Source organism: Lethenteron reissneri, chromosome 26 (assembly GCF_015708825.2).
Source record: "Lethenteron reissneri isolate LAM-NWPU_2019-01 chromosome 26, ASM1570882v1, whole genome shotgun sequence".
NCBI lineage: Eukaryota > Metazoa > Chordata > Hyperoartia > Petromyzontiformes > Petromyzontidae > Lethenteron > Lethenteron reissneri.
This window is the reverse complement of record NC_083804.1, coordinates 12,219,275-12,233,432: the sequence shown is the minus strand read 5'-3', so window position 1 is coordinate 12,233,432 and position 14,158 is coordinate 12,219,275. Positions and strand designations below refer to the sequence as shown.

The window sequence follows — 14,158 nt, the reverse complement described above, 5'->3', positions numbered from 1 at the left end:
GTGCTGCCTTGTCCTCTGTGTGGACCAGAAGTCATCAGAAGAGTAACTGGAGGTGGGCCATTCCGCATTACGAAGGGTTGGGCTGCTCTGCGAGTGATGTCAATGGGTACTTCGTCTCATTACATGATGCCAGTCACATAATTGGGATAGAATTGGCGAAAAATAATATATACGTAAAAAATAGAGCATGTCATGTCAGCAAGCCTTCACCGTGTTTTTGTCTCTATGTCTTATTGTTTTATAAAATCAAATAAGAGATGCCATCTTTTGAATCAGGTCACGATAACCCTTATTCCATGAGGCATTAGGGCTGTAACTGAATTAGACTTAAAAAGCTTTCTACACACGCAAAAACACAGATCGAGAATTCGGTGAATTAGTCACTTTCTAACCTTAGCAAAATGAATACTTGTAGGTCTTAAATTAATATATATGCTTGTTTTAAGAAGTGAATCACTTTTATTTTTAGTTATGAATTTTGTTTTGTACGTTACATTTACGTTAATCTATTTGTATCCCAGCTCTCCATTGCAAAATTTGTATTTATCTTGTCCTAGCGATTGCAAATTAAATGAAATATTTGAAATACACAAAATAACCTTGCCTGCAATTGAGATTATTTTCAAGAAAAGCAATACGCATTAGTAATAGAATATTGGCTCAGTCCGCTGTAAACAGAAAATCGTCAGGATATGACTGCAACTCAATTAGAAGGATTATCTTGCATCATGCAACGATGTCTTGCATTTTTTATTTTGCAAAAACTATTGGGCAGTCAGGTACTTTGGTTTCACGGGCATTTTCATTGTTATTCAGCTCAGATAATTGTGGCTGCTCGAGTGTATGAGAGCATATATCTCAACAAATGAGATCAATGCAATTTCACATTTTTATTAAAGTTCCACAGCAACATACACTTAAAACAGACACACTTCCTGTGTAGGATTCAGTTCGAAAACATTCTGACGTTCATCTGCAAAAGAAATATGCAAATACACAAAATAAACATAAATAAATGTATAAATGTCGGCTGACAATGTTGTTCATGTTACGTGTCACATACATAGTTTGTATGATGTATAGACGTGCAGCAAGTGATGTGAATGGGCTGAGGTGAAGGAGAATGTAAATAGTATTGGTCTGAGAAGAATGACAGGGGGCTTGAGCACAACGTATGCGCACACCCAACAAAGCAAGTGAAATTGCGACATTTACAGTGATTGCTGACAAGACATTTGGAATGCAACCCAAAGCGACCATCATCGCCTATGAGTCACAAATGCTTTTTCTAAATGGAAACCTTTTGAGATCGTAAATGTCATTGGCTACCCATACAAAAACATATATTTGTTTAAGTGGTACTATATATTTATCATTTACATAAGAGGGAGCTTTCCCATGTGTGTTCTTCAAACAAATTCATAAAGCTGGAATTCTATCTAAGAAAATGCAAAACCAAGTTTGATTTGAAGGTGGTTTTGTGCAGTCATCGGGAACCAGGCTGAGACTATAATCTCGTGACACGTGACCTCTGGCCTCTGAGCAACCTGAACAGCACCTTTATTTTTCTGTTGAAAACAGCTGTCATGGCCATATTTGTAAGTGGATTGAAGTCGCAAAAGAAAGTAATATATTCAATAAAAAAAATTCTATAGGTGTTTCTCAAGGGCAATAAATTAATGGAAAGGACTGCACCTTTTATACATGTTCGAACATTTCTCAGCAAATTTGTGAAATGTGATATTTTGTGTCCTCATCGTGCACCGTGTTTCAGTGTAACTAAAGGGTAACAATAATATCACTGAGCACTTCATAGAAGCTAATTACAGCAAAATACAATGACGAAAAATGTCGTTTAGTGAAATAATACATGAACTGAACTTTGGGTCTTGAATTTGTTTGGACTAGAATAATAATCTTTTCGCGCAACATTTTGTCATTAATTCCGTGCTGCATTACATTTGTGATAAAGCGACACCACTATGTAATTGTTAAATGGCAGGACATATTAAAAATAACAAGAAAAATAATTTCACACACAGTCGCCCTGTAGTACAAGAACATGGCAAATGTTCGCTCAGCATTGTAAATGCACTTTGCATTGCCCTGTGTTAGTTTTCTCTTTTTTGTTTGAGAAATTTTTTCATATTATTATTATACAACATATTCATTTGATTAGCTGTAATTAGCTCCATCGTAACTGTAGTTACTTATTTAACTCAACATGACTGATACCATTAATATATCAATTTACTAATGACTCTTTTACATCATATTTATAGATGTGACCATTATAATATACAAATAGCAAAGTGCATGGTGGGTGCTCCTTGACATAGAGACCATCACGCTATAATGATTCGCTTAAGACACAAGGCATGCTACTTCCTTTTGTATGGAACAGCGCTTCTGCACAATCAATTGGAAATCCCAGCACGGTCATAATGACTGCATAATGACCGTATAATTTAAGACTTCCCTTCTTTGTATGAAGGGCCAATGCGCCATGAATTAAATCCTAAAAGTAGCGGTGACCATTGACTTTTTTTACTAGGATTTGTCTGTCTTTAGACTGAGACTACATGTACCTCATGAATAATCTGACAGCTGTGGGGTGAAATAACGCCAATCACTCTCTGTGCACAATACGTGCCAGATGAGGCCTCATTTAAAGATCAATTAGAAACATCCTGTCGTAGTTTGATTCGGAGAAGGGTTTTACATGTAATTCATAGATGCAAAATGTATCATCTTTTTGTACAATATGTACACATTTTGTACAAGCCATCTAGCCAGCATGGAAGCGTATTCCAAAATACTGAGCAGTTATATCTATGGGACCTTTTTTGCCAGTATCAAAATGATGAGCATCTTAAGACCTGTCTTATTGCCAGCAAAGGTCAATCCTGATTCTTAGTTATTCCAGAATACTGTTACCCTATTGAGTGGCTCTCTAGAGCTCCCTCTTGGACCCTTCCACCAATAGTGGCACGGATCACCAATTGTTGGGCTAGTTACTCAAATGGATGCTACAATGCATCAATTCACAGACTATTCATTATTGATATTTTTTTCATAATCTATGGAATTGCGGTATTAATTTTTTAATCCCTGAAATTCTACTACATGATAATGCTTAACATCATACTGCAAAATGTTGATATTTCTCCACACGTGATAATCATCATTGGAGTACAAGAATATAAATTATTCAATGAATGCAAACAAATGCTACCGTGACATTTAGGCTCACGTGGCAAGAACAACTATTTGTAGAAACGAGACGGAAAATACAATGCATAAATAAGATTATACAAATGACACACAAAGAGTGAATTGTTGACAAAAAAATACGTGGCGCTGAATCGTGACAATTCATTGTATTTCCAGGGCAGGTCTCTACGACCCGTGGGGGATGTGAGTGATGAACACTGAGGACCCTATTATTATCACCCGCGATGTTATCAACGAATGTAATCTATCTATCCCTGAGAAGAAGAAGAAAATAATAATAATAACTAAAATAATAATAGAGAATCACAAATGACAGAAGGAATTTGCTTATGAACTCTTTATCCAAGAATAAAATATATCCGACAATAGGAGACGTGGATAATACGCTCACAGATAAGAGGAATCCTTATTTTCTTGTAACTTAATGTATCTATAGACCGCTTACGTAGCACATGCACTGCATCCAGCATAATTGTAGACTATTACTACTGCTGGGTATGTTTAGCTGTTGAGGTTAGACATTTTTACAAACACTTCTGAATATGTGGACAGTCTATTCCTTTGCCCGTATGGCTCACTATCCGATGTCTCGTAGTTTATTTCCAATTAAATTGCAGCGTTGTTCCTGTGGGTATTATTTCGGATAATCACTGTCACAATTGAAGAAAAACGCAACTACAACGTTGCGTTAAATGTCTGTTTAATGCACTACAGATGCCAAAGTGATATTCAAGTCCACGCATGGGGTACGGATGGAGCATGTGGGCCCGAAGCTGGAGTGGATTATTTTGGCACCATTCGTGCTATCATGGCTGTCCACTAATCCAGAGGTCGCCGGTTCGATTTGATCTCCCGGGACAGCGATTGAAGCAATGGGTAGGTTTCCTAAATCCCTACCTGTTCAGCGAGCGACAAATGAGTACATCACAGTTAGCCGATTAGCGGGTTGAGCGTGGTGGGGTAAAATCTGGTTACTCAAACCTTTACCGAGACGTCTTAACATCATGGCAGAATAAACATCGATAGCCTCTAGGTCTACTTTTAAGTGGAGGCCCTTCCACCAACAGGACCGTGAGCAAGCAAATGCAGGGCTGCACCTTTACCTTTCACCTCTGGTGACCATCGGATACGAGGGGTAAACAATAATTGGAGCTTCACCGACTGCCCAATTAGGCGTGGGGTTTTATCTCTTAGACAGGTGCCATTGTCGTTCTCAGCTGAGTGGCCACGTGTATCAGTGCACTCACGCATGCACCGTACCACGGATGGCTATGTACGGTGCGAAGGAAGTTCTACACACATACCTACAAACGCATTTTTTTAATGTAGAGGGGAAAATCCGGAGGACCCGGAGAAAAATCCACGCGACCTTGGGGAGAACACGCATACTTCAAATATACAGGCATCATCAGGGTCGGGATAGAACCTACGACCTCTTGCATACTAGGCGAGGTAGATAACATCTTGCCACCGCGACTCATAGCTGCAGCATCCTCTGTTCACTCAGGTATATGGGCCAGGTATTCAATGTGCACGTACAACAAACAGGTTTTAATAAGTCAAAGTGATTTCCTGCTCAAATGAGAAGCAAGGCGGTACTCATCCCCAGCTTACGGCCCTGAGTTGGAAATTCCACATTGCGTTAGCAGAAAGGAATGGAGAATAGAGGACAATCACTGTCTTCGTCTCTATAATGGTGTCAAATATTTTATCGACCCTGGAGTTGGGTATGATGATCGGAGGAAATAAATGAAAGACCAGAACATAAAAGAGCTTTCTATCAATAAAAACATACACTGTACATGAAATACAGCGACAGTTTTACAATGCATGAAGATTGTGAGTGAATTATCTTCAATCTCAATTGATATCACTGTGTCTTAGATTGCTGTATTGGGGCCAATATGCAAACAGAATGCCTTAAGCATTAATATTGACAACATGAATACACACACAGAACTGTACCTGGGATCTGCCGCTGGAAGTCCGAGTACAATTCCACCTCCTTGCTAAATGGATTGACGAGCGACTGGCAACCCCTGTGGACTGAGAGAGAAGGGTGACATTTCGATCGCTTGCAAATGGCCTCTTCTTCATTCGCCACATTGCCAAGCGAGCAAGTGAGTGAGCGGGCACGCCGCAATCCTCGCGAGCCCGAGAGGGAGGCACACGCGCCCCGTGGCAAGTTCGTCCCCATGTCGAGCATTAGTCAGGTCACACTTGTGGCCCAAGCACTTCTCATTTGCTGTTCCGGAGCTGGTAATCATAATTGACATTGTCGGGGTTCACATGAAGTACATCTTAGCCCACTGTTATCACGACTGTGTGGAAGAGAATGAGCTTGGGATTTGTGCCCAACAAAGGTCTATCTGTTGGCAAAGAGTCGAATGAATGTTGCTCAAATATCATGTGTACCTCTACAATTTTTTTTACGAGCGATAACCCCTGGAAAGCGACAGACGTGGATATAATTGCGTGTTATTTCTCGATCTTATGTGTGTTGGCTCTTTTTTCTTTATGGAAGTGCAGTCCATTAACTGAAAAGAAAAAACCCAATGTGGATTAGATCTCTAGCATATCACACGCATCGCATGCCCTTCAAGGATTACCCAAGGTGCAGGCACGCGGCTTGTGTGTGGATTTATATTTACGAGAATTATAAGTCCCCGGGACGTGCGTGCAAATACAATGCAGAGGATTATCTCGCATAGAACATTCAAAAGCCTCCAACCACAACCCTTTCTATTGGAATAAAGCCCTATCTGCCGTGTCGTATACATATTTAAACGGGTCAGTGATTAAACACACGTTCACCTACTTGCATCACCTTTGTATTTACATCTTCGTAACCGCAACAGACACATGCTTATATATCAGGTTACTTAATAATGACAGTAATATTTAGAATATTATACTTTGCAAGGTATGTATGTCATATCTGTTACTAGAAATTGGTAGCAGGAGTTTGGCGGTCTCTGTAGCATTTGCATGCCACAAAGAAGCTCATTACTCGGTTCACTGATCATGGGGATTGTACATGTGTGAGTGTTACAACCACATGGAAGTTTAGACTGACTCTGCCCCAAAAAGCATTTGCTATTCAGATTGTTCAAGTTATAAGCATAGACTCCACTATATTTGCGTCACACTTACATGTTCTAGCCCTTTCAGAGCAATGCTAGAAGTGTACATCAGTCACTCAGTCACAATTGTCTATGTAGATTGGATTTAATCTTGATTTGAAGCTTGGCTTTGTCTTTTATTACCTTAGTGGCAATGCCAGATTTATATCACGAGCCTAATCAGGTCAATACATACAAAAGCACCGTATAACAACATAACAATTGCAATTGTAATACATGTGTTTTGGACCATTTCAATGTTGTATTCAAATTTAAGAAAACCAAGATTCCCTAATATATATTGTATGTCCTAATTATTTTAATGTATTCAATACATACAATCATACATCATAAAGTAGAACAGTTCCCCCCAAAATTCCACACATTGGCATGGAAGTACAGAACATTATATGCATAATCACTCACTTTCCACTGTCAGTGTGCCATTTGAAATTGTGCAACACAATGAACCATCATGACTATACAATTTAGTTTAATACAGCTTCAAGAGGTAACTCAACCTTGATAGGAAACTCAAGCAGACAAACAGAGCCGTGGAAAAATTACAATAACAAGATTAATTCTGAATGAGAACAAATTGCAAGTGAAAATGCAGTACTGCACGAAATTCAGTACAATGTAGTATATTCAAAACATTCATGCAATGGAACATATGATAATACACATGTGGGTGTATATACCATGAACGTGTTTGGAAGCTATAATCAAATGAAAGTATTTAGACAGCTTGGAAAATTAGCAAGAGGCAAGCGGAGGATTGTGGTTGCAGGGCATACTGTGAAACACAATTATCTTATCGCTCCATCACGTCGTTACCACCACGCGCTTCTGACAGCTGCAGCCAAATCTGAAATGGAGTACAACTTTAATTTGATCTATTCCCCCATATTATCCCTCGTGCGTTCAGCATCCTGTGAAGCGAATATCACAGGGCTACCTACCTTTGAGATACTATCAAGTGGCATCAGCTCCGCAGTAAACGGCAGTGCTTTTCCACCTACTCTGACACCAGGAGTCATGTTCATTACCTGAAAATTAAACCAATAATTTTAATTCTCAGAGCTGACATTTAGCGAGCCTAGGCGCAGAGCCACATTGCATGCCTGGTATCACTGTTTCATTGAAAACCAGCCAGTCTCATGAAATGTTTACACAAAGACAAATGCACATGCACACAAACCGTGACTCAACTGAAAGGAGTATTAATGGATTTACAACTAATTTGCAAGAATTAACACACTCAATATGGGTCATTGAACCACATTTACAATAGGTTACCCATACTCGACATTCCACAAGTGGTCAAAATGTAACAGAGTGGACAACACAGCGTGACTCACTGCAATTAAATCGTTCACACTAAACAACACGGATGTCGTTGTAATGAAAGGCTATTATCATAATCAGACATAATCTATCCAATGCTGGATGAAGGCATCGCCGTCTCCATCTCTCACACTCCTAGCTGCTGCACACAAGCTGACTCCATTGCACTATATCCCCAGGAGACATCCTTTGACGTTGATCCATCCGTTGGCTGCTGCTCCACGGCCATCGTCTCTCGTAGCGACACGTCCTGCCCAAGCCCAATGACTTTTCTCAACAACCCCATGTGTTCGTCTTCCTGTCTCTCGGTGTCATTCCAAGCATGCACCTCTCCATGCTCTTTTGCACACCCCTTCGCTCATGTTGAACTTGATTTGTCAATGTCTGTGTTTCGGATCCACATTTTCATCGCTAATAATACACCCTGATTAAAAACCTTCTCTCATTTGTATGTTGTCGGCCATTATTAATATTTACAAAAATACTACATTCCGCTTTCACATATTATGATTCCGGTCTGCCTTTATTAACTATCATCGGTATATGGACTTATATTCAATTGTTTAGTGAACTTGTTTTGTTCATGTTTTTGTAAATTAGAGGGCAAGATGCAAAAACAATGAAAGAAATAGGAGCATGAATGATAACAACACTGATTGGGAAAAATTATGTTCTCTCCACACAAAATAGTTTCAGATGCATCAAGTGGATAAATGGTAATCTGTTTATGATTGGTTTGAAGTGGAACTTGCTTTTATCATTTAATGGCTGTTCGAAAGCCAACACTTTCTCGACTCATCAGGACTAATGCTGCTAGCACAATACTTATTCTGTACGACATCACATATATTCTATACACAGTGATGGCATTTTGTTCGTGAAACATTTACCTCTAGGTACGATATTGTACTCGAATACAGAATGTGATTAATGTGATTCATGTCAAGACACCTCATATGAGACCAATCGCATTTTCTGACTGACATTCCGCTAAGATACCGGCGTAACCACGAACCACATCAAAAGGCCACTTCCCACATCTCATTCGCAAATGAAAAATTAAGAACAAGCCAAAGTCTGTCTGTGGGCATGCAACCCAAACGATGGGACACAAGAGTAAACCACTGTAGTTTGCGCTGCTTCACGGATGACGTGGGAAACTACATGCGCTCTCTCTCTCCTAAAGCCCTCTCGTGACGAGCAGACCTCGACACTGACATTGAGCTCCTAGACATATTACCAGCGCAAGAATAGAATGGAATGTCAAGACGTTAATTGCATAATGAGTTTGTAGCTGTTGGTGCTTTTGTACCAAATAATTGAATGTCAAAGCTAGTTGGCTGATACACATATTCTTCTCATTGTGCAAAGCATACCAGAAAACGCACCTGACCATTAAAACAAACTCAATGGCAGTTAAAATTTCGATTTAAAGCTTTCGTGACTGCAGGGATTCATCTTCTTGGTTCTTTCGGTAAAGTCACGTAGAAGGGAAATAATAAAATAATAAAAATAAAACATAATAAAATAATTCTCACGACGTTTCGGCCACAACGCAAGCAGCCGTCCTCAGGTGAAGACCAGGTCTGTCACACCACCACGCTGTGGTGGTGTTTCATTCAGACGCTGTCTGCCCGACAGACCCGGTCTTCACCTGAGGACGGCTGCTTTGGTGTTTCATTCAGACGCTGTCTCCCCGACAGACCTCGTCTTCACCTGAGGATGGCTGCTTGCGTTGTGGCCGAAACGTCGTGAGAATTATTTAATGTTTCATTTTTATTATTTTATTATTTCCCTTCTACGTGACTTTACCGAAAGAACCAAGAAGATCAATGGCAGTTTTTTGTTATATATTTGTAGAGCAGAAATTGTTAAACACAGTATAAAAATAAGATACAAAAGCTAAACACACAAGTACCATCGGAAGTTGAATGGTAAATGTAAACCAATGAAAGCATAACAATGAACGAAACAACAGCACGGAAATGTGGATACAATATGAAAAAAAATATCTGATTGCAATTAACCTTTAATGATGAAATGTGCCATTTCACGTGAATAATACACCTATATACTGTACTGAGTTGTAATTTCTACAGTTGTAAAGTGATGTATTTTTCCTTTAAAATCTAGTTGTACTTGATACTCTGGATACACATTTGACGTATTGAGTTTCAATATTACAGGCAGTTGCTTAAAACGGGTGACACACATTTACGGGAGTATAAATTACAAGTAAAAAAATATATATTTTGCAACACAACTAATACCGATCTTCTAATGCTCATCCTAACCATCGCAGTAGGGAGAACAAATTATGGCATGCGGTAATGGATGGCAGTTAGCCTTTAAAATGACTCTTTCCTCTTGTGTTGTACTTGTAGAATTGATATAACATTGATGGCAGCCATTACCGACCATTCTTGCCCCTGCTGGTTCGAAGCCATGAATGTTGCTCCCAAAGAGAACAGCTCAATGATTTTCTATTCGTCCCTTTGCCACACTCTCGCTTTATGTGAGCACCGTCTACCTCCTACTGGTGTCGATTTGGAGAGGAGAGAAACAGGTGGAAATAATCTGTCAGGCAAGGGTAAGTCTACGCCTGCCATTGTTCAGTGCATAATATAATATTAAAACACACACCAGGACAAAATGCCCCATTTCTACACTTTGGTGCACAAATGTTCTTGCTCTGCACATGTTTTATTCAGTGTGATTTATGGTCATTCCTGAAGGCTGAATCTGTATTGTGTATACCATATTTTATTGTATACTCAGTTTAAAACACACCACGCCTCCGATTAACACGGTGCGCTACGTACATTTAACACGTAGGCTTTCGCGACCAATATTATTCATAATAAAGGTTTTTTGGTTAGATCGCGTTATTTATAAATGTGTCGTAACCCTCCACCACCCGACACGGCCAATCAGTAAAAAAGTGTCACGTTGACAAAAGACAAATAGTTCACTACTTTAGCCCACCGGTGTGTTGAAGAGTGAATCCACAACATTTACAATTTTTGAGTACGACGTTTCGCTGGTAATTACATCCAGCATCTTCGGGCAATTCGCCAGAATGGTCGCTACGTACGGTCCGTAAGCAGTTCAACATACATACACACAACACATCTCTTTAGTGTTACATGTATCCTACCTAGCCTATCTCGCTAGTTATAAAAGGTACATTCCAGAAATGTCTTACGTCCGTGTGAATTCTGGATTGGTCCTTCGAGTGCGGTGTTTCTCAAACGTCTTTGGCCCGCGGACCGCTCAACCGATGCATCCCTAGTGACGGAATTCATTAACTTCCCACTAAACACCACTAATACAGATTTATTCATACTAGGCGCCTTGAGAGATTGCTGGGAGGCGCCTTACAAATACATGTAAATTATTATATTGCCGGAACATTTTCAAAAAAACTTTTTTTACGCAAGTATAATGTTTTTTTAAGGGGGGGGGGATTTAGATATTGGGGTTCGTGTAGTTTAATCAGGGTAAGAATAGGTTGTTTTCCTTTATGGCAATAAAAACAGTTGTTAAGATGTCCAAACACCAAATCGATTATCAATTTGCAAGGCATAAAGTCTACATTAGCCGCTTTCACTTGTGGTAAAACATGCCAACAAACATACTCTGATAATATATGCATTGCCTTTGTAACTGATTGGCCTACGCCAGAGACAACATTCTTTGATGAGACTTAATGCCTTTAGCGTTTGAACATCTTTAACACCTGTTGTATTGCCAGAAAGGACAAACCCCATTGCTAATTTTGATACTGGCAAAAAAGGTCCTATAGATTTAATGAGAGTAGTTTACCGAGCTTAACTTACACAAAATTAATATCACAAGTAAAAATATGAATTAACAAAAGGTCTTCTTGGTTCTTTCGGTAAAGTCACGTAGAAGGGAAATAAGAAAATAATAAAAACAAAACATAATAAAACAATTCTCACGACGTTTCGGCTACAACGCAAGACGGCTGCTTGCGTTGTAGCCGAAACGTCGTGAGAATTGTTTTATTATGTTTTGTTTTTATTATTTTATTACTTCCCTTCTACGTGATTTTACCGAAAGAACCAAGAAGATGAATCCCTGCAGTCACGAAAGCTTTAAATCGAAATTTTTAACAAAAGGTCATTATTGTCCGGATCAACCCGCATTTGCATCACAGCCCCACGGACCACCTGGAGGACCGTCCCGGACCACTCACTGGTGGTCCAGGAAACCACACTTTGAGAACCGCTGCTCTAGAGCAGGGTCCCCAACCCCCGGGCCGCGAACCGATACCGGTCCGTGGCCTGTTAGGAACCGGGCCGCACAGCAGCAGGAGGTGAGAGCGGTGAGTCCACTTCCGTCTGCGCCTCTTTCCCGCACTGCGCACTTGTCTCAGTCACAGTGTTGGTGAGCCCACAAGCTGCTAACCCCTAGTAGCCAAAATGAGTAAAAAACTAACGTCGCTGGAGAGCTTCTTTGAAAAGGTGGGAAAGACCCAATGATGAACCCCCTCCCCCCCCGGTCCGTGTAAAAATTGCCTTCCACGAAACCGGTCCCTGGTGCCAAAAACGTTGGGGACCGCTGCTCTAGAGGGTATCATTGGCCTGCTTTTCATATTGGCTTAGACATCTTGGGAGAATTGGGAGTCACCTACATTTTACCCCCCAAATGCGAACCTGCCAAACGACTGTGTTGAACCAATTTTAAACTGCTGGGGGGACAGAGGCGGGTGGGCAATTAAGAAGCTCAGCCACTGTTGCACCTTATGTGTTGGAAGATTGGATTGATCTGGCCCCCTCGGGATTGCAAGTACATGCTGCTTGCCATTTCACCGTGGCAGGATCACCATCTAACAAGTTACGTTTCCAAATATTATTTTTTCAAAAGCATTCAAACTACAATCTTGTTTTTTTCTTCAGATTTAATCAACCCAAATTTGTGAGCCCTGGCCATATAATCATTTGAAGCATAATGGTCCTTGAAGTGTTATATTATACAACACAACCTTAGGACATTTTAGATGTTCCACAAAGATATGAAGAGTAGATGTCTGTAGTTGCAATTAAAGCGCTGCACTGCTCTTTTACCACTGCCTGCAAGCTGCAATCACATCTTTATTTATTTTAGAAATGGAGTAAATTTCATGGATGCATAATGTTTCCATTATTTCCATTACGCAGCTTGGGAAAATCAGGAACTGCACTGTGCATTGTGTGATGCAAAAACTGAACTGTGCAGATAGTAACATCATAGGTGGCTTCAGGATCAAAGTATGAATTCAACAAATGAATTTCCGCTCTTAAACCCTGTTTTAAAATGACGTTTCATGCAAAAACACAAACCGCAAGGTACAAAAAAAACATATGCAGTGTCTACATCTTAAAGGGAAAGAAAAAACATATATATATAGCCTGTGACCAAATCAATCGTAATTGCACCTAATCTCATTGGATTCTCGGAAGCATTGCGGGATTGGAGCTTGAATCGTGTAAGCATGAGCGAGGTAAAACATCCACGCACACAAGAGGTTGTGGCAAGCTGTTGAGGGGCTACGTGGTCAGTGCAGCAAAACCCATGGTGATGTATGGTCACGTAATCATCCTGGCGTGTGAAGGCGCTAATCCAGAGTGGATCGACTGACAAAGGGTTGTGTACAAGATGGCCTTGACCTATGAAAGCCGTGTCGCCTTTGTCTCCCTCATGTTTGATGTTTTCACAGCGCAATAGACACTCATTTTAACCGGGGTCGACTTAGAGGATGCCCAGAACCGGTTCTGATCATCGTCCCTGGTGTTGATCGTGAGCGGGAATCGAACTCGGGACGTAAGGTTGGTAGCACAGCGCGCTAACCGCTGCATCATCCCTGCCTGCCCCTGTGCACATGTACATACATACACGTTTTATTCTGAGTGTTGGAGCTGTTCGCTTACGAACAATCCAAATTAAAACCTTTTAAAAATTATATCTTAATAGAGACGGTATAAATGCGAATATATACAATTTGGCCCCAGCCTGAGCAATAGTATTACTAATAGAAGAGTAAAAGACATAATTGCATAATTTGCCCAGAGTAAGCCGTCGTGTGCTGTGTCAATGTGCACATTAGCTTTCATTTAAAGGTAATTGTGAAGGCTAATTGAGGCATACAATTGTCCCTTGGTGTGAACAATACCGGTTTGCATGTGAGATGGAACGGTATTTAGCTCGTTTGATATAGTGATATTTAATTTAAAGCTTCAGGGTTAAACTATGCAATTTGTTCCCTATACCGAAATTAAAACAAATATCGTGACGAAAATGCACCTAATGTTCTGCTTTGAAAGTTGTACTGCATCCACCACAGTTCACTGGAGTCAATGAAATGCAAATATTGACACCGCGAGAAGTTTGTAAGTCATGCAATATAGTTACATTCAGCCATTAATTGTGTGCCTATTATTGCCTTGCAGCTA

The 14,158-nt window shown here is 40.2% G+C and overlaps 1 protein-coding gene across 1 annotated transcript in view; it reads right to left on the bottom strand.

Moving 5' to 3' along the window:
• LOC133347704 (transmembrane protein 235-like) overlaps window positions 1-14,158 on the bottom strand; it is a 38,260-nt gene that overhangs the window by 10,346 nt on the left and 13,756 nt on the right. The window contains exon 2 of the mRNA XM_061560203.1: window positions 5,200-5,280. Coding sequence (XP_061416187.1) covers window positions 5,200-5,280 — 81 coding nt within the window. The remainder of the gene's footprint in view (window positions 1-5,199; window positions 5,281-14,158) is intronic.